The sequence below is a fragment of the Myotis brandtii genome, unplaced genomic scaffold (assembly GCF_000412655.1).
Source record: "Myotis brandtii unplaced genomic scaffold, ASM41265v1 scaffold28, whole genome shotgun sequence".
Taxonomy (NCBI): domain Eukaryota; kingdom Metazoa; phylum Chordata; class Mammalia; order Chiroptera; family Vespertilionidae; genus Myotis; species Myotis brandtii.
In genome coordinates, this window is record NW_005360676.1 from 4,742,005 (window position 1) to 4,762,140 (window position 20,136).

At 33.9% G+C, this 20,136-nt stretch overlaps 1 protein-coding gene across 1 annotated transcript in view; it reads right to left on the reverse strand.

The window, feature by feature from the left end:
* LOC102240135 (transmembrane protease serine 11D-like) overlaps positions 1-20,136 on the reverse strand; it is a 50,708-nt gene that overhangs the window by 27,482 nt on the left and 3,090 nt on the right. The window contains exons 2-5 of the mRNA XM_014541789.1: positions 16,865-16,980; positions 12,265-12,383; positions 9,340-9,407; positions 5,544-5,707 (exon numbers count right to left, since the gene is read on the reverse strand). Of these exons, the coding sequence (XP_014397275.1) occupies positions 5,544-5,707; positions 9,340-9,407; positions 12,265-12,383; positions 16,865-16,980 (467 nt within the window). The remainder of the gene's footprint in view (positions 1-5,543; positions 5,708-9,339; positions 9,408-12,264; positions 12,384-16,864; positions 16,981-20,136) is intronic.

A 20,136-nucleotide genomic window follows, 5' to 3' on the forward strand; every position in this document is an offset into this window, starting at 1 on the left:
CAATAATGAACTCACAGAAAGAGAAACTAAATAATAATAATAATAATAATAATAATAATAAAAATCCCATTTACCATTGCAACAAAAAATTAAGATACCTAAGAATAAATTTAACCAAGGAGGTGAAGGACCTATACTCAGAAAATTAAAGGATGCAGAAAAATGAGATAGAGGAAGACATAAACAAATGGAAGAACACACCATGTTCATGGATTGGTAGAATCAACATCATTAAAATGTCCATACTACCCAAAGCAATCTATAGATTCAATGCAATCCCCTTTAAAATGCCAATGGCATATTTCACAGACCTAGAACAAACTCTCCAAAAATTCATCTGAAATAAAAAATGACACCAAATAGCTGCAACAATCCTGAGAAAGAAGAACAAAGTTGGAGGGATCACAATACCAGCTATCAAGCTATCTTACATGGTCACTGTCCTCAAAACTGCCTGGTACTGTCACAAGAACAGACATATAGACGACCAATGGAACAGAAGAGAGAACCCAGAAATCAACCCAAGCCATTATGCTCAATTAATATTTGACAAAGAAGGCAAGAACATACAATGGAGTTAAGACAGTGTTCAATAAATCGTGTTGGGAAAATTGGACAGATACATGCAAAAAAATGAAACTAGACCACCAACTTACACCATACACAAAAATAAACTCAAAATGGATAAAGGACTTAAACATAAAACGGGCAATTATAAAAATCTTAGAAGAAGCCATAGGCAGCAAAATAGCAGACATTTGTCATAGCAATATCTTTACTGATACACCTCCTAGGGTAATAAAAACTAAGGAGAAAATAAACAAATGGGACTACATCAAAATAAAAAGCATCTGCACAGCAAAAGAAACCCTCATCAACAAAACAACAAGAAAGTCCATGGCATGGGAAAACATAATTGCCAATGTTGTCTCCGATAAGCGTTTAATCTCCAAAATTTATAGGAAACTTATACAACTTAACAAAAGGAAGAAAAACAATCCAATAAAAAAAATGGGCAAAGGATCTAAATAGACATTTTTCGAAAGAGGACATACAAAAGGCCAAGAGACATATGAAAACATGCTCAAAGTCACTAATCATCTGAGAGATGCAAATCAAAACAATGATGAGGTACCATCTCACACCTGTCAGAATGGCTATCATCAACAAATCAACAAACGACAAGTGCTGGAGAGGATGCGGAGAAAAAGGAACACTCGTGCACTGCTGGTGGGAATGCAGACTGGTGCAGTCATTGTGGAAAATATTATGGAGTTTCCTCAAAAAATAAAAAATGGAACTCCTATTTGACCCAGTAATCCCACTTCTAGGAATATATCCCAAGAAATCAGAAACACCAATCAGAAAGGATATATGCACCCCTATGTTCATGGCAGCACAATTTACAATAGCTAAAATTTGGAAACAGCCTAAGTGCCCATCAACAGATGAGGGGATTGGAAAACTGTGGTACATCTACACAATGGAATATTACACTGCTGTAAAAAAGGAAGGAATTCTTACCATTTGCAACAGCATGGATGGAACTGGAGAGCATTATGCTAAGCGAAATAAGCCAGTCAGAGAAAGATAAATATCACATGATCTCACTCATTTGTGGATTATAATGAACAACATAAACTGATGAACAAAAATGGAACCAGAGTCTTAGAAGAATTGAACAGACTGTCCAACCTATAAGGGAAGGCAAGGGAGCAGGGGTGAGGGGGTAAGAGATCAACCAAAGGACCTGTATACATTCATATGAGCATAACCAATGGTTACAGATACTAGGGGGGTGAGGGCATGTGCTGGAGTTTGGGGGCGACCGGGGAGTGTTCAATGGGGGAAAAAGGAGACTTATGTAATACTTTAAACAATAAAGAATTAAAAAGAAGAAATAAAGGGAACTCTGCTTGACATTGAAGTATGAGAAATAAAAAAAGAATAAAGAACAATTATTAGAGTTCAAAACCCCAAACACTGGGATTATTTGGCAAAGGCACCAATAACCCAGTATTTCCCTACATGCCCTGAGGGCACTAGAATATCCACTATATATTGATGGATGTCCATACTAATGTTCATACTAGAAAAGTAGGTGGTAAGTTTGAGAAAGATTTTTGTAAAAATATAATTTAAAGAGAATTTTTATAGTTTATTAAACAGATAAAATATAAGCTATTCAGAATATTTGCCTATTTAGAAAGATTTATTTGCAATGAATTATCTTTGGTCAAGGTATTATACTACTTAGAATATTTTAAAAATATTTTGCTAATAAAACAGGATTATAAGAGCTGAAGATTGGTTCTTGATTAAGAAAGGACACTGTGGGCAATAATAAGCTTTAAGAAAATTTCCTCTGGGATTTATCAAAGAATAATTGGTCAGTTAACTGATTAAATCATGGTACAAATGCAGCGATGCATTGTCTCAGGATCAAGCCACATGAAAAAGATGAGTTCTACTAATCATCCATTTGTCAGTGTTGGCCTGCTGCTCACAAATGACTGCTAGGCCAGAGCTTTATTCTTCTTGTAAAACTGTTAATAATGGGTCAGGACAGTCATCTGTATGAAGTTCTATGTTACTATTCATTCTATTACTTCAACATAATTTGAGTTTTTACTTTAACCAATTATAATTTAGCATAAGTATTTAAAATACTTTTCATCCTATTCAATAGATGGTTAAGTGTACCAATATATGCAGGCGTTTTTAAGGAAATGATTATTATTTAAAGAAAATTACAGGCATACCCTTAAATATGCCCATTAAAGTTATGAACATTCAACTTTATAAGGCATTTGATTTAAAACCCTCACTTTAGCTTGTGAGATATTTCTTTATAAGGAATGACTTGGATTTTTCCTTCCAGAGCTCCCTGAAGAGAGCCACCATGTGGTCATCTTTGTAGTTGTGTATTTGGTACATCTAGTCTAGTGTTACATTTTCTTTGTAGCTTTTGATTTGAGAGTTTATGGCAGTGATAGTCAAGTGCATCATGCTGTGAGGTCAACTTGTTTGGTGAGATATCACTTGAATTGTTTAACTTGTCATTTCCTTCTGTCTGTTTATTTATTTATTTATTTATTTATTTATTTTTGCATTGAAGTTTGAATTACATAAACAAACACTTTAATGTTTTGGTTTGATTCTTAAGCTATAAAATAATGAGGTCATGTAAGCAGTCACATTATAAAATAAAGGAAAACTGTGTTAACTAATTTTAATTATTGACATGATCATCTCTGTTTTAAAGAACTGTGATATGATTTAAGCATCCATGAATATAAATTTGGGAGTTTGGAAATGCATAAAAAGTTTCCCCATTGGCATCAATGGTATTAGGTTGAGAAATTCTCTTTTTGAGAGATTTTTCAGGAAACACTATTTTCACGGGCAGGAAAAACTATACTATCAATGGTTTTTCTAGGTTTATGCTAACTAGACAATTTGAAAATCTTCTGAACTAGTGAGTTTAGGATGAATGGAGAAAACATTGCTCTTTCACTGATTGTTAGTAACTTGGAACATAGTAGCTTTGTCATTTCTCATGGAATTCAGGAGTGAGTAGAATGACACATTATGTTCATGGGTCTTAATAAGTGAAGTACTCTTTACATCCTAAATCTGGAGTAGCAATGTCTACTAGTAACATACATGTTGCAACCTTGCCGTCATCCCTCCTCAACTGGGATTCTGGAAGAGAATTAAACTCTAAAGCCCTAGGGGGATTTTATTTTTATGAAGTGAATGAATTCTTTTATGCATCTGGAATAGTACTATCTATTTTATTTGGAAGAACTGAAAACAGTCACACATACCATTTTCTTTAGGGATTAATTCTTTTTATGGAACCCCAATTGACTATTTTATAGTGAGATTGATTTTCCCAGCAATATATATATATAAATATCCAAAACTATCCAGAATAGGAGAATATATATATATATATTCAGTTGCAGCTTTGATATTATGGAATTCATTAATTCACCCAACAACTATTAACTGCTATATGCCAGCCCCTGTGCCAGTCTCTGAAAATGTAGTGGTGAGCAAAAATAGACATGGCCTCTGCTCTCAAGGAGATTGTCATCTGATGGGAGAGACAGTCCATAATCAAGTAATCACTTTAGTGACTATGTAATTAAAACCTGAGAAAGTGCGCTGAAGGAAAAGAATGGGCTTCTCTGAGAGCTCTGTCAAAGGAATATAAGTCCTACTGGAATTGTTGGCCAAACGTGGTGACAAGGGTGTAGAAGCCAGTGGACTGAAAACATAGGGCTTTAGATACATTGTTGACAAAAACCTTCTGATGAGAGGTGAGAAAGGAGGGAGATGGAGTTTCTAAGCAACAGGTAGAGACTAAGACAATACCAAAGTGCAGTCCATACTTAAGTATATTACACTTAACGGTCACTGCTTTTCTTAAAACTGTAGCATGGGATTGTAATATGTAAAACTACTGAGAAAAATAATAAATCTGGAAAAGACATCCAGAAGGTCTGTTTTCCTGGTATCGTACATAATGGTCTTAAAGTTTGGAAAAATACTGGGAATATAATGTTGTTTTTTAACTTGTGAGTTCATGGTTTTAGCAAATGTGTTTCCCAAAATATACCTTTGTTGTCAACCTCTCTATAAATTGGAGAGCTGTTTTACTTATCTGTATTCTTTTGAGGTCATGACACATAGGATAAGCTGTATGATAAGAAAGGTTATAAAAGAAAGTATCAAATAATTGGAGAAGAGTCATATTTCAAACACATGGTACTCCATATTCAGGAGATGTATGTTCAGGTTTTGTGTTTTTTAAGCCTTTTGATGTTCCATGCAAGTGAACCCTTGGTCTAGAGATTCTTCTCCTCTCCCCCCACACCCTTCACAAACATGTAGTCCTTCCTTTAAGGGTAGGGATACTTTTCTGTCCTTGGTCAAATTTGTTGGACCAAAGAACTGATAGCATGGCTTAGCTGTGCCAAATGTTAACTGTACTTTTATCAAGACCAGAGAATGGTGGAACATTTGTTCCTACTTTTTAGAAGTTGCCTTTTACAATAGTGTTAGGTGACTGAGAATAAGAATAAGATTGTGGGAAAGAGTGAGAGACAAAGTCCATTAAAGGCGTATAAAGAAGTTTGATGTTAAAGAGATTCAAACTCAATTCTGGAATTTAGGAGTCTAGATTCTTGTGATATCCAAAAGAATGGAGGAAGAAATCATGACCCACAGAACAAGTCATAATAGTTTCAGAGTTAAAGGCTGCCTTATGTTGCAAAGAAACATTATTTGGGAACCTGGTTACTTAAAAAAAATTATAATCAAATAAGGTTTAATTTCAATAATGCAAGATGATATTATATAAACAAATTGATTAAAATGAACCTTGAATACTTAATCAGTGATTAAAGATAATTATCATTGTATATAAAATGATATTTTAAAGAGAGAAGTGTTGTTTTCATTTGCATATCAAAATACCATATTCAAATTAAAAGTTGAAAATCACTCTATATACCATACAGAAAAATGCTTACCTGAGACTCTCAATGAAGAAGAATCTATATTTAAACACCCAGTTTCACCATTTAACTTCTGATATAAAATGGTTTCGATCCTATCCCGAAATTTTGCTGCCTTATTTTTAAAGCAGAATATAAACTTCAGCACAGAATGTATTATCACTTTCCCTTTGGCTCTGCTGCAGAACAGAAGCAGACAAATAAATTCAGCTTTTTACTGAGCCTCTATCATTCTTAGCAGAGTCATTGCATACTTTGTTAAGCAGAGCTCCTAGCAACTATTTCAGTTTCTCCCAAGGGCATGGAAATGGCACTTTCTGGACATGGTGAACAGAAAAGACAATGTGATTTAGACTCAGGGGAACTGAATTTGTATTCTAGATTTACTATTTGCCACCTTCTTGATTATAGCAAGCTGTTGGCATTTTCAGTACTTAAATTTCCTCATATCTATAATAGGGATGGAATATTATTTACTGGGTTATTGTAAACACCATATTAGATCATGTATATGGAGGTATTTTGAAAATTTTAGAGTATTGTGTAAAAATTACTTATTAATATAAATGCATCTATGTATTATAAATCCAGTACAGACTCTGTATAAAGGGCCAATAGCTAGTATAAAAGTGAATGTAACAGGTAAGATGTTAGAATCATTAATTCTCATTTTTTTAAAGCGAGGGCAGAATTTTCCAGGGTGGGCCAATTCTCTCTCACCTGTTCGAAATCATGACTGAGTAAAAAATTTATACCAGATTTATTAAATTTATAATTCTGACTTGAAGGTGCAAATACATAAGATAAACAAAGTAAAAATAAATAAATAAACAAACCAGAAATTTAAAAAGGGGTAACTACCAGTGACTCTGGGGAATGTCTCTTCCGCTCTGTTCTCTGTTTCTGTGTCTCCTTACCTCTTTAGGTATGTCTCTGAATATGTGCATATGAAAACCTACAACCACCGAAAGCTTTATGAGACTCAAGAAAGATCCTGGCCCTAGGCGGTTTAGCTCAATGAATAGAGAGTTGGCCTAAGGACTGAAGGGTCCCAGGTTTGATTCTGGTCAAGGGCACATGCCCAGGTTGCAGGCTTGATCCCCAATAGGAGGCATGCAGGAGGCAGCTGATCAACGATTCTCACTCATCATTGATGTTTCTCTTTCTCCCTCTCCCTTCCTCTCTGAAATCTACAAAAATATATTAAAAAAAGATCCTGAAAACATCCACTTCCAAACCTTCATAACACTCATGAACAAAAACAGAAACCATGGTCAATATCCATGATTAAAATGGTTATAAAGCCTATTATTTTAACAATTTTTTTCCAGGATAATTCTAAATTAAAGGATTAGCTTATTTTTTATATCACTCCTTATTTATGTTTTAGAGTATGTATGCATATGCTCTTACTTTGAGTGCTATATGTGAATTATTTTTATTTCCTTTATACAGTATTAAGCATTAGTTATTACTTGCCAATTTATTAAGTATACTTTTATGCAGGTACAATGCTATTCTTTTCTTGTCTGATCTATAGAGACAAACACTTTATTTCTAATGCAATAGGCAAGGACATATTGTATTACTTTGTTTATTTTAAAGATTTTTGTCAAACCATAGGTGTCACTTTGACTCTTCATTCTGTGTCAAATAACAATCTAAAATTAAACTAAATGTAGACATATGGATTATTAAGCTGACATCATTAGGGTAAAATGATCCTCTTTTCTAATAAAAAATGAAATAAAAGTTATTTTAATTTTACCTTTTCTTGACTCATAAAATACTCTTTAGTTTTATATGACAAATGCTTATTTTCTTTTACATTCCTGAACTTTCTATTCATTCATTCATTCATTCATACATTGATTCATTTAACAGACATGTATTAATTTAGTTCAGGCAATATGCCCATACATAGTTCTAGGTACTATCTTAGCTCATATAAGACCACAAGATCCCTGCTAGCATGAACTAGAAAGAGAGACAGATAAACAAGAAAACAAAGAAATAAATAATCTTTATGGTAAATTCTATGAAGAAAATAGAGCAATGACTTGAAGGGTAGATATGGGAACATTATATAAATCTTCTTTGAAGTAAAAGCCTCGTAACGAGGACTGAGTCATGCTAAGATTGAGGGAGGAATGTTCCAGAAAGAAGGAACATCAACTGTAAAAACCTTGCCCAAAGTAGCCTTAACATTCCCCTCATTTTATTAAATGTCTGACAGACTTCTTTTTGACTCTAGGCCCCTGATAGCCCTGTTTTTAGATCACTTACTCTAGAAAACTTGTAAATGTAAATTCTTTCTCTGCTCCTTGGAGTGAGTTATAAGTAAATTTTTCAAAAGGCTCTTGCAGTTTAACCCAGAAATGTATTTCTCAAGCCCCGGAAAGCCATCTATGGTTTCTCAGGTCTAGTAACCATCAAAGATGGTAGCCTCTCTATCTCTCAGTTTCAGGGGGAAGGTGAAAGCCTAACCTGGATGGGCACCTTACTCCAAGTTGTCAAACCACCTCCTGTCATGAAGACATGAGTTTAGTTTTCTTTGGGCAAAGCCAATGATGCAATTTTGCATGTTTATTAGAAGAATAATAGCAGGTCAGTAGTGTGAGTATAAAGTTATGGGTGAAGTCAAGGGTATGAGATGAGGTCAGAGAGAGGCAGGGCCAGGTCAGGTAGGGTCATGTGGACTATATTAGGAGTTTGGAAATCGTAGGAAATGATCAGATGATATTAAGTAGGGGGATTATATGCTTTTCCAATTCACTTTGACTGCAGTGTGGGGAATGGATTGTAGTGGAGCAAGAGTGAAAGCTGAAGATTACACAAGTTGATGCAATAATCTAGATATACCTGCTTGGGCTCAACCTACAGCTCTAGTATTTATTAAATGTGTGACCTTGGCAAGTCACTTAGCCTTCCTTTACTTCAGTTTCCTCATCTATAGAATGGAAACTTATATATAAAACCACACAGGGTTATTATCAGGTTAAATGGGTTAATATATAAAAAGTTCCAGGGGAAAGGGTCACTGGTTAAGTGTGCTAGTTTTAAGGAGAGGTAGATTCCAAAGCATATTAACATTTCTATTTCTGTTTGTAGTTATTATTCTTTTCCTATCTCTTGCAGGTTATCTGTTCCTTCCCAGTATTTGGATAAAACATCTTCACTGCTAGAAAACAGCTGTAGACTTGGATTTTTAGAGGGGCAGGAGGGTAAGGTAAAAGAATGAAGCTTGTTGGGTGTAAATACATGTGCATACATCATGGCAAACCACGCAGCCTCAGTTTTGGTGTACTATTACCATGTGGGAATGTGGGCTGTGTTGTTAGATCTTTTGATTTTTCAACATTCTAAAAATTCTTTTTTTTTATGTGAAATTTTCTAACTTTTACATTTGGGATTTACCCCATTAGCTACTAGTTTATGACTCCTGGGTCAGGCATTCTGTACATGGCTCTCTTACCTTACCCATTCTTTCCTTAGCTTGAAATAATCTCCTGATTATAAATGTACTTTTTTATTTTGGGCCTTATATTTAAAACACACACACACCCATTTAATCTCTACTTGAAACTTACAATAATCTGGAACTCCTGATTCTGGTTCAATAATTTCTCAATAGACCTTGAATACCTTTTATTTTTCACATTTGAAAATGCTAGTTGTTTTGAAGCCCCGAATTCAAATTTGTTTGAACCCTTTAATTGTATACCAAGCAAAGATATTCTGCTGAGTATGAGATAAGAAACAGAAGGACAGAACTTTTTTTTCTTAGCGCCTCTCATGCTATTTTATATACCTTACTTGGACAACATGGGATTTGACATACTGTCTTCTCAGTTTTGATCCATGAAATGTTTCATTTATCTGTTAAAAAGTAAAATGCATAATGATTATGTTTTATTTTTTATTTTAAGTTTTCATTGTGAAGAACTTCAAACATACATGAAAGCAGATAGAATAGTGTAAAAAAACCCATGTACCCATCATTCAGCTTTATCAGTTATTAATAAATGGTCAAACCAGTTTCATTTTACTACTACCTACATCCCAGGAATTAACTAATTCTTTAATATCATCAAATACATAGTATTAAAATTTCCCCAGATCATGACTCATTTAGGAAAAAGATGCAATGTGTTAAATATATATCTTTTTGAAAATTATCTTCATATTGGCTCAGTTCATTCACAAATGTCTTTAAATAAAAAGAATTATGTGGCACAGTTGAATAAATATATTTGTTCCTAACTGTAGCATGATACATCAGAATATTCATTTTGGAGAGGTGAATTCAAAAGACCAACTAATAGATTTTATCTTCTATGTTCAGCCTTTCATTGAGTATCAATGTCATAAAACTTGACAGAAATGTCCCCAGAAGGAGATGTTTTATTCTTTCTTTTCTTTCCTTTTTTTTTCCAATGGCAGCCTTCGTTCATGATTGGACTGCAAACCATTTTTGCCTGATGTTTAAATAACATGCTACTGATGGGTTCAAAATGGGATATGTAGAAGTCTCTCAGAGAAATTTTATGAATCATTTTCTCAGGTGCTCCTATCTCAGCCTGATGGATGATTTCCCACTGTAGGACCCTTACAGAGCACCAGACAACAAATTGCACTGCCTATGACTTTTACTTTTGCAAAGACTGGCCTTCAAAAACTGACTCAATATTGGAATTGCAGCGATTGAAATTACATTTTCCTCATGCTCCAAAGCAATTGGAATGTGTTCATGTATTCAATAAATATAAATATATGTTGAAATAAAACTATGAACTAATCAGATAGATCCATTCTTTTTTAGAGATTCAAAAGAGAACATAGATAACAAGCAGACCAAGGAGTAAATATGATAATCTGAGATAGTATTAGGTGATATAAAAATATAAACTAAAGTAAATAATGGAGTCATGGGAATGATCAAGTCAGGCCTCTTTGAAGTGGTATTTGAGTGAAACCTGAAAGATGAAAAGTTGACAGTCAAGGGGAGAAGAGTATTCTGGATGGAGGAAAGTGCAGTTCCTAGGGAAAAATGAGATTGGTATAATTGAGGGATAGAAGCAAACTTGTTGTGACTCTAGTAAAGTGAGTAAGGGAGAGAGTATATAAATTGAGGTTGTCTGCGTAGGTAGGGACAAGATTATAGAGAACCTTGTTGGCCATGATAAGGGTTTTGGATGTAATTCATAAAATATAGCGAATGGAAGAATCTTGACAAGAAGATAGCTAAATTATGTCATATTTCTCTTCTACTTCCATTTTAATATACCTGCCTTTCCTGGTGTTGAGTGGGTTTGGGCTTAATGGGAATCCTGGGAGCAGGGAGGTGATGAGGAACCTTCTTTTCCATGGGCCAAGAAGAACCTAGAGAACAACCTGAGAACCCTGTGCAAAGATAGAATCACACAGGCCCTGGGAAGAGATTGGCTAACTGAGATGCATGGATGCCCAGGGATTAAGGTGACACTGGACCATGTGAGTGGGTTTTCACTGCCTCTAAGAAGAAACTGCAAAACTGAAGATTCCTTGCTCCTGAGACTAAGCTAGTATGGTGGGCAGAAAATGGGGAGCTGGAAGACTTCCTTCTGGGCTTTGGTATGAAGCATGCCTGCTGCCCAACCTTCAGCCTATAGGATGTAAGAAAATCTCATTTCCCAACTTGTAGGACTATCTCTAATAACAAAACAGTGGCCCCAATAAGCCAACAGGAAAAATGGTAATGCAAATAAAGGAGTCTAGCTGCCAGAAAAAGGAAATAAAACAGATTAGGTGATCATCAAAATAAAATAATGGGTGTAAAAACCCCCACTTAGGATATGATTCCAGAAGTGGCTATAAATAATAGGAGTATAAAATGAGAAAAAAAGAGGGGTGGATGACATATAATAATAATAATAAATAGTGGGAGGAAATGGTTCTGAATTAAATAAAGATAAAAACCTGTAGATTCAAAGGAATAGACTTATTTCAGGCATGTTTGATGCATCTGGGAAATATTCTTGAATTTTAGATATAAAGAAAAATTTTGACAAATTTCTATTTAGGAAAAAATATATATTAATAGAAAAATAGAATCAGAAATTTCATTTATAACATTTGAAGTTGGAAGGAATGAGAATAGACAAAAATGTCATGAAAGAATCTATTAAGTTGCATTAACAAACAAAATCTAGTTATCTATTATTTAAAAGCATCATACTCGTAAGTAAAGGGATGAAATACTGTTCAAAATAAAGGTATGGGAAAGAAATACTATGCAATTACTGTGTAGTCCAATACAAAATCCAAAAATAGATCCTGGAATATATGAGGATTTAGGACTTAACAAGAGCGGCATTTTTAAATCATTGGGATAAACTAGATTATTTAATAAGTAGTGCCAGATCAACTAGCTATCTATAGCTAAAATAAAATAAAGTTGGCCCCCTACCTTATATTAAAACTATTTCCATGTAGATTAAAACTTAAAAGTAGGGGAAAAGATTCTCTAGGAAACTGAATACACTTCTCTTATGGGTTGTGGAAAACTTTTGAATCAAGACAGAAACTTACTTTCTGAAAGAGCTGACTGTCCTAATCTAGAACTAAAATAGTGGTAAGAAACATTGTGAATTTATGAATTATTAAATTCCAAGTTGGAAGGTGATTACTAGGATTCTGGTATTTCTAGGAGCACAGCAGTTAAAAAGACAATGCACAGAAAAACATTTTAACTTACCAAAGACACTATCCTTTTATTTAGGTCCATATATTCTTGTGAATATGGTTTTTCAAACTTTCTGTCATAGTCAACATTATTGACTTTAAAGCTGATGTGATAATAGCAAGATGTTTTCCCTGAGGAGAAAAAAGAAAAAATAGTTCTGACTTTGATCATTGTGTAACTACATTTATTTTAAAAATTATTTTATTTTATTTTTTCCATCATCATTTAACCTCTCTATGCCCTCTTCCACCTTCCCCCCTCCCACAATCACCATACTGTTGTCCATGTCCATGAGTTCTTTCTCTCTTTTTTTCTCAATCCCTCCACCCCTCCCCCTCCTATACCCTCTCCTTAACCAGAGCTGTCTGGCTGCTCCCTATCTATGAATCTTTCTCTATTTTGCTTGGTAGTTTGTTCATTAAATTCCACGTGAGTTCAATCATATGGTACTTGTCTTTCTATGATTGGCTATTTCACTTAGCATAGTTCATTATGTAACTGCTTTTATTCTTTTTAAAAAATATATATTTTATTGATTTTTTACAGAGAGGAAGGGAGAGGGATAGAGAGTTAGAAAGATCTATGAGAGGGAAACATCGATCAGCTGCCTCCTGCACACTCCCTATTGGGGATGTGCCCGCAACCAAGGTACATGCCCTTGACCGGAATTGAACCTGGGACCCTTGGGTCCGCAGGCCAACGCTCTATCCACTGAGCCAAACCGGTTAGGGCACTGCTTTTATTCTTAAGAAATAACATATGAAATATAATACTCTGATAAAATTTCAGGTAACTTGACATTTAAATAATCTTGATTCCTAGTGACTGTTGAAATAACTTTGACAGAGGAATGTTTATTACATTATAACTTCACCCAAGAATGTTATCAGAATTTTTAAGGTAAAATTTCAATGTGCCAGCTTTCAAGTTTGGGCAATCTGAAGACAGATGTGTAACTATGAAATGAAATTATATTAAAGTATAGATAATTTTTAGTTTTTGTGATCATCACAGATTACATTTTGGAAAATCAGTGGAGTCTCAGGTTTAATAATTTATGAAGTACCTAAGAAATGAAAATAAATAAAGAGGAAAGTAAAATGAGGGATGACTTGTAAGTACTGCAAATTGAGTAAACAGAACAAAGAAATCAAACTTACAACTTTCAGAAAGTAAAGCAAACCATAAAGCTGACGGTTAGACTGCCAGCTTTACTATTTTATTTATTTATTTTTTAGAAAGTTCGTTATAAAACAATTTATTGCACCTGGCAGGCATGGCTCAGTGGCTGAGCATCAACCTATGAACTAGGTTTGATTCGTGGTCAGGGCATATGCCCAGGTTGCGGGCTTGATCCCCAGTGTGGGGAGTGCAGGAGGCAGCCAATCAATGATTCTCTCTCATCATTGATGCCTCTCCCTTTTCTGAAATAAATAAAAATATATTTAAAAATAAAATAAAATAATTTATTGCAAAACTATTGAGTAATTATTTTCTTTTTATTAAATTTATTGGAGTGACATTGGTTAATAAGAATATATAGGTTTCAAGTGTACATTTCTATGATACATAATATTCATATTGCACTATTACCCACTACCCAAAGTCAAAGAATCTTCCTTCACCATCACTGTATATTTGACCCCCTTTACCCTCTACTACCCTCCATCCCCCCTCCCTCTGGTAACCACCATACTGTTGTCTGTGTCTATGAGTTTTTGTTTGTTTTTCTTATTTGTTCATCTCTTGCTTTCAGTTTAATATCCTACATATGAGTGAAATCATATGATTTTTAACTTTTTCTGTCTGACTTGTTTTGCTTGACATGATATTCTCAAGGTCCATACATGTTGTTGCAAATGGCAGTATTTCATCTTATGGCTGAATAGTATCCCATTGTGTATAGTGGGTAAGCTAAAGTAGGTTTACAGTTATGAGTACATAAAACATAGATGTGTTATTATTTATTAATTATTGTATTATTTTCCATACAAACAACTGAAAAGCCACGTTTGCCCCACCCTGTATGTACCACATTTTCATACAATCATCTATCAAAGGACACTGGTTATTTCCATGTCTTGGCTACCTTGAATAATGCTGCAATGAACATAGGGGTGCATATGTCTTTGTGAATAAATGTTTTGAAATTTTTGGGGTAGATATACAAAGAGGGGTTACTGGGTTATATGGTAACTCTATGCTTAATCTTTTAAAGATCCTCCACACTGTTCTCCATAGTAGCTGTACCAATTTACATTCCCACCAGTGGCGAATGAGGGTTCCTTTTTCTCCTCAACCGCTCCAATCTTTGTTACTATTTGTTTTGTTGATAATAGTCTTTCTAATAAGTGTGAGGTGGTACCTCATTGTAGCTTTGATTTGAACATCTTTTATATATCTGTTGGTTGTTTGTATGTCTTCTTGGTAGAGGTATCTGTTCATATGCTCTGCCCAATTTTTAGTTGGATTGTTTGTTTAGTGTTGTTTTATGAGTTCTTTATATATTTTGGATATTAAGCCCTCGTCAGAACTGTTGTTTGCAAATATCATCTCCCATTTAGTTGGTTGCCTTTTTGTTTTGTTGTTGGTTTCTTTTTATGTGCCAAAGCTTTTTAGTTTGATATAGTCTCATTAATTTATTTTTGTCTTTACTTCCCTTGCCTTTGGGGTCAAATTCATAAAATGTTCTCTATAACCAACATTCATAAGTTTAGTACCTATGTTTTCTTCTATGTAATTTATTGTTTCAGATCTTATATTTAGGTATTTGATTCATTTTAAATTATTTTTTGTACATGGGGACAAACAGCTGTCTAGTTTCATTCTTTTGCATGTGGTTTTCCAGTTTTCCCAGCACCATTTATTGAAGACACTTTCTTTTCTCTATTTCATATTTTAGGCTTCTTTGTCAAAAATTATTTGCCCATATACATCTGGGTTTATTTCTGGACTCTAAGTAGTTCTGTTCCATTGTTCTGTGTTTCTGCCAATACCATGCTTTTTTGATTATCATCACTTTGTATTATAATTTGAATCCAGGGAATGTGATACCTCTGCCTTCATTCTTTTTTCTCAGGATTGCTTTTGTATTTAGACTGTACTATTTTAGTACATCAAATAAGATAGAAATCCAAACTCTTTTGTAACCATGCTCAGGTGCCATTGTGCCCCACTACTTAACAGACTGGGGGGTAGGGGAGAGGAGAGAGGAGAGAGAGAGAGAGAAGACAGAAGAGAGAAAGAGACGGAGAAATAAAAGCATTTTGTAACACTGAGAAGATCCTTCATGTTAGTGAAGTTAATTATTTGGAGAAAATCTTTCCTGCACACTCACAAATAAAGAAATGCAAAGTAAAACAAGACAGAGTTTTTTCTTGAATTAAATTGTTAGAGATGAGAAAGACAACAAACCCAGGCTGGGTTAGCTATACTTAGACAAAATATACTTTAAGCTAAAAAACAGTAGCAAAGAAAAAGATAGATAAACTCTGAGAAATATACACCCTTCCAAGACTGAATCATCAATAAATAGAAAATCTGAACAGATAAATAATGAGTAAGGAGATTGAAACAGTAATAAAAAAACCTCCCAATACAGAAAAGCCTGGGAACACGTGGTCTCACTGATGAATTCTACCAAACATGTAAAGAAGATTTAATATCAGTCTTTCTCAAAATTGGCTAAAAAGAGAAAAGGAGGGAATACTTCTAAACTTATTTTATGAGGCCAGCATTACCCTAATACCAAAGCTGATAAGAACACAAGAAAACTACAAATATCTTTGATGAGTATAGGTGCAAAAATCCTCACCAAAATACTAGCTAGCTGAATTGAACAATATATTAAAAGGATTATACATGTTGATCAAGTGAGATTTACCAATCAATAAATGTGATAATTTCTTGTGGGAATGTAGGAATTTTTTTTTATAAAGAAGTCCTTATCCTTGAAAAGGTTAGGAATGAGTGGATGAAAGAAAGTAATAAGCACAGGACACAGAGGAGTTGGCACAAAGAGCCATTTTAAGAAAACATCAAATCTGTGGATCCCATACTTTTTTTTCAATTTTATGAGCATTAAGCTAAGTGAAATAAGCCAGTCAGTAAAAGAAAAATATATAGAAAAAATTTTACTGTTTCTTTTTTTTCATCCCTCATTAATGGAAAATACTTGACTTTTTTAGAGAGAATTTTATGAAAAGAAATCATTGTATATAGAGAATTATTATAGGCTTTGGGATAAGAAATCTAGCTTAGAAATCTAGGTTGTAGGCTTTTATATTTATTTGTTAACTCATTGATTATCTCTTCAAAACTTATTAATTCAACAATGAATGAATGAATGAATGAATGTACTCCGAGCACCTAAATCTTTACCAGGAATTAAAAAAAAAAAAAAGATCATACCACATCTCTGGATTCAGAATGCCCTAAGCCAAAAGTCGCTACAGAACGAAGACTGCAGTAAATGTTATTAACCATAAGAAATTATCTCTGTCAAATAGTCTTATCTGATTCCTTTCCTTCTCCTATTCTCAAAGTTCCTAACTTTCCAATAATGAGAAATTAAATTCATGTGACTGGAAAGCCAGATATCATGAGTACTTACCATAAGTGACGAAATGAATAATGAGTCCGAAGATTACTACAGCAATCACAATAATTATGATACCCAGGGTAATCTTTCCACACCTTGTGAGTTTCACTTTTGTGTTTGACTCTGTTCTTCTGAGCAAAAAGAACAGGAAAGCAAGTGTTAATACGAGTAAGATATAGAACTATCAGAAATAAATATGAATTTTCTGTTAAGTATAAAAGTATATTATTTTTCAATAACTATGGATTCAGTAGACTGCTGAGCTTGGAAAACAAAGTGTAGAATTAGTGAATATAATATTTGGCCTGCTTATTTTTGAGGACATACGAATAATAATGGTAATACTAAAATCAGAATTCATTCATTCAGCAAATGTTTTTAGATATCCTATTATGTGGTAAGCAGAGTTGTAGGAAAAAAGGCCTCTTTCTTATGGAGCTCACATTTTACTGAGGGAAGCTAGACAACAAATACCATAATTAATAAAATTCATAACTGGTAAAACAATATTAAGCTCTGTAGGAAAAAAATATAGTTCTAGGTAAAGAAAATATGAAATGTGACAGCATGTGTAAGATGGTGTTGGTGTCAGGATGTGATATTAAATAGAATAGTCAGGTTAGGCCTATTAAAAAGGTAAAATCTAAGCAGACTTGAAACATGTGAGGGGGTTAGCAATACAGATTTCTGGAATGTTCCATGCAGAGGGAACAACTTGACAAACGGTCTTTAGGAGGGTCATGCCTGGTATGTTAGGAGAGCAGTGTGGCTGTAGCAGTGAATGAAGGGAAGAGTGGTAAGAGACTAAGTCTGAAAGGTACTAAGGCTCAGATCATGTAGGGCCTTGTTCATCATTGTAATTATATTGGCCTTTTCTCTGAGTGAAATGGGAGTATTGGAGGTCTTTGGAGAGAAGACTATGATGATTTAGCCTAATTTCTTAATGGGATCCCTCTGACTTCTTTGTGGAGAGTAAATTATAGAGAATAAGCATGGAAGCAGAGCAACAATATAGGAAATGATTATAATAATCTAAGCACAAAATGATGTTGGCTTGAACCAGGGTGGGAGAGGCAGAGGAACTTAAAAGAGGCTGAAGTTTGGGAACATTTTGAGTATAGTGTTGATAGGAATTCATGTAATTTTTTCAAGGAATTGGTCCGTTTTGTCTGAGTTGTCAAATGTATGTATATAGAGTTGGTAGTATTCCCTTTTTATCCTTTTGATGTCTATGGGTATCTATAGAAAGATTCTGTTCAATTTCTAATATTGGTAATTTTTAATCTATTTACTTTGTTAGTCTTCCTAGAGAGTAGCTAATTTTATTGATTTCTTTCTAAGAACCATTGCTGTGTTTTATTGTTTTTTTCAACTGTTTTTCTGTTTTCATTTCATTAATTTCTACTCTTCATTATTTCTTTTCTTCTGCTTGCTGGGGGTTTATTTTGCTATTCTTTTTCTGGGTTTTTGCAGTGGGAACTTAGATTATTTATTTGATACTTTTCCTCCTTTCTTATGCATGTTTTTAATGCCGTACTTTCCATCTCAGCACTGTTTTAGCTGTGTCTCAGAAATTTGATGTTTTATTTTCATTTTTATGTAGCTTAATGTATTTTTAATATTTCTGTTAGCATTCCTCTTTAACCTATAGATTATTTAGAAATGTGTTTAGTTTCCAAGAGTTTTGAGGTATTCCTGTTAACTTGTAAAATTTGATTTCTAGTTTGATTCTATTGCAAGTGAAAAATGTATTATATATGATTTGAATTATTATTATTTTTTATGGCACTGCATATGACCTAGCATGGCTATGTTCCATGGATTCTTAAAAAAGAATGTGTTCTACTGTTGTTGGGTGAGGCTTTCTATAAATGTTGATTAGATATTGTGTTTGATGGTGTTATTGAGTTATTCTATATCTGTTGTTTTTCTCTGTAGTTGTTTAACACTTATTGAAGAGGTCATTAAAGTCTACAAATGTAATTTTGAATTTTTAAATCTTTTTCAATTCTTTTTTATTTTTACCTCACATGTTTTGCTGAGCTATTGTTTGGTACATATACTTCTTAAGTTGTTATATCTTCTTGGTGCATTGACTTTTTGATCATTATACAATTTCCCTCTCTGTCTGGTAATTTTCTTTGCACTGATCTACTTCTTTCTCTGATATTAATATAGCCAGTCCTGCTTTCCTTTGAATAATGCTGCTTGACTGGTCTTTTCCCATCCTTAATATTTTAGGGTTCAAGTCAGCCTTGCTTTTTAAAATTTATTGACTTTTAGAGAGGGAGGGAGAAATATTGATGTCAGAATGAATATCCTTTGGCTGCCTCCTGCACACCCTTTACTGCTGCAAACCCGGACATGTGCCCTAACGGGAATCAACTGGCAACCCCCGGATGCAATGATGACGCCCAATCAACTGAGCTGCATTAGCCAGTGCTCAAGTCAGCCTATTTAATGCCTTAATCAAAACAGCCTTCAGAAGCTCTGGGGTCTTATTCAGCATTATTCACACACTCATAGGTGTTGTTGTTTTAATAAGCATTAATGGAAGCAACAGAGTAAGAAAATAACAATAATAAAAACTTTTAGAATAAATTACCATATTATTTATGAATTGGGCAACAACTTAATTCCAATGTATTTATATTTCTACAATGTTAAATAATGTTTTTCTTTGGCATAAACTAGAAATTTCTCTTTAGAAGTTAAGTAATTTATTGTGTTCGTGTTTATTGAACATTTTCTATGTGCACGGTATTGGTTTAGGCAAGGGGTTTATAATGATGAGCAAGGTTACTAATGTTAAATGTGAAAACTGTAAAATGAATTTTGTTTTATATACTACAGTGAATATTGTATTTGCAAGGACTTCCATAACAAAGTACAATAGACTGAGAGACTTCAACAATGGAAATTTATTTTGTCACAATTTTGGAACTGGAAGCCTGAGATCAAGGGGTTGGCAGGATTGTTTTCTTCTGAAGCCATTCTCCTGGGCTTACAGATGACTGTTGTCTCCCTGTATCTTTACATGGAGATTCCTCTACATATCTGTGTCCTAATTTACTCTTCTTATAAAGACATCAGTCATATTTGATTAGGGCTCAGTCTAATAATTCATAACTTAATTCCCTCTCTCAGGACCTTATCTCTAAATCCTACAGTCATTTTGAGGTATGAGGGATTAGGGCTTCAACATAAGAATTTTGAAGAATAAAAATTCAGCCCATTATATAAATTCTTAATATTTATATTTTATTTTGTATATTTCATATACC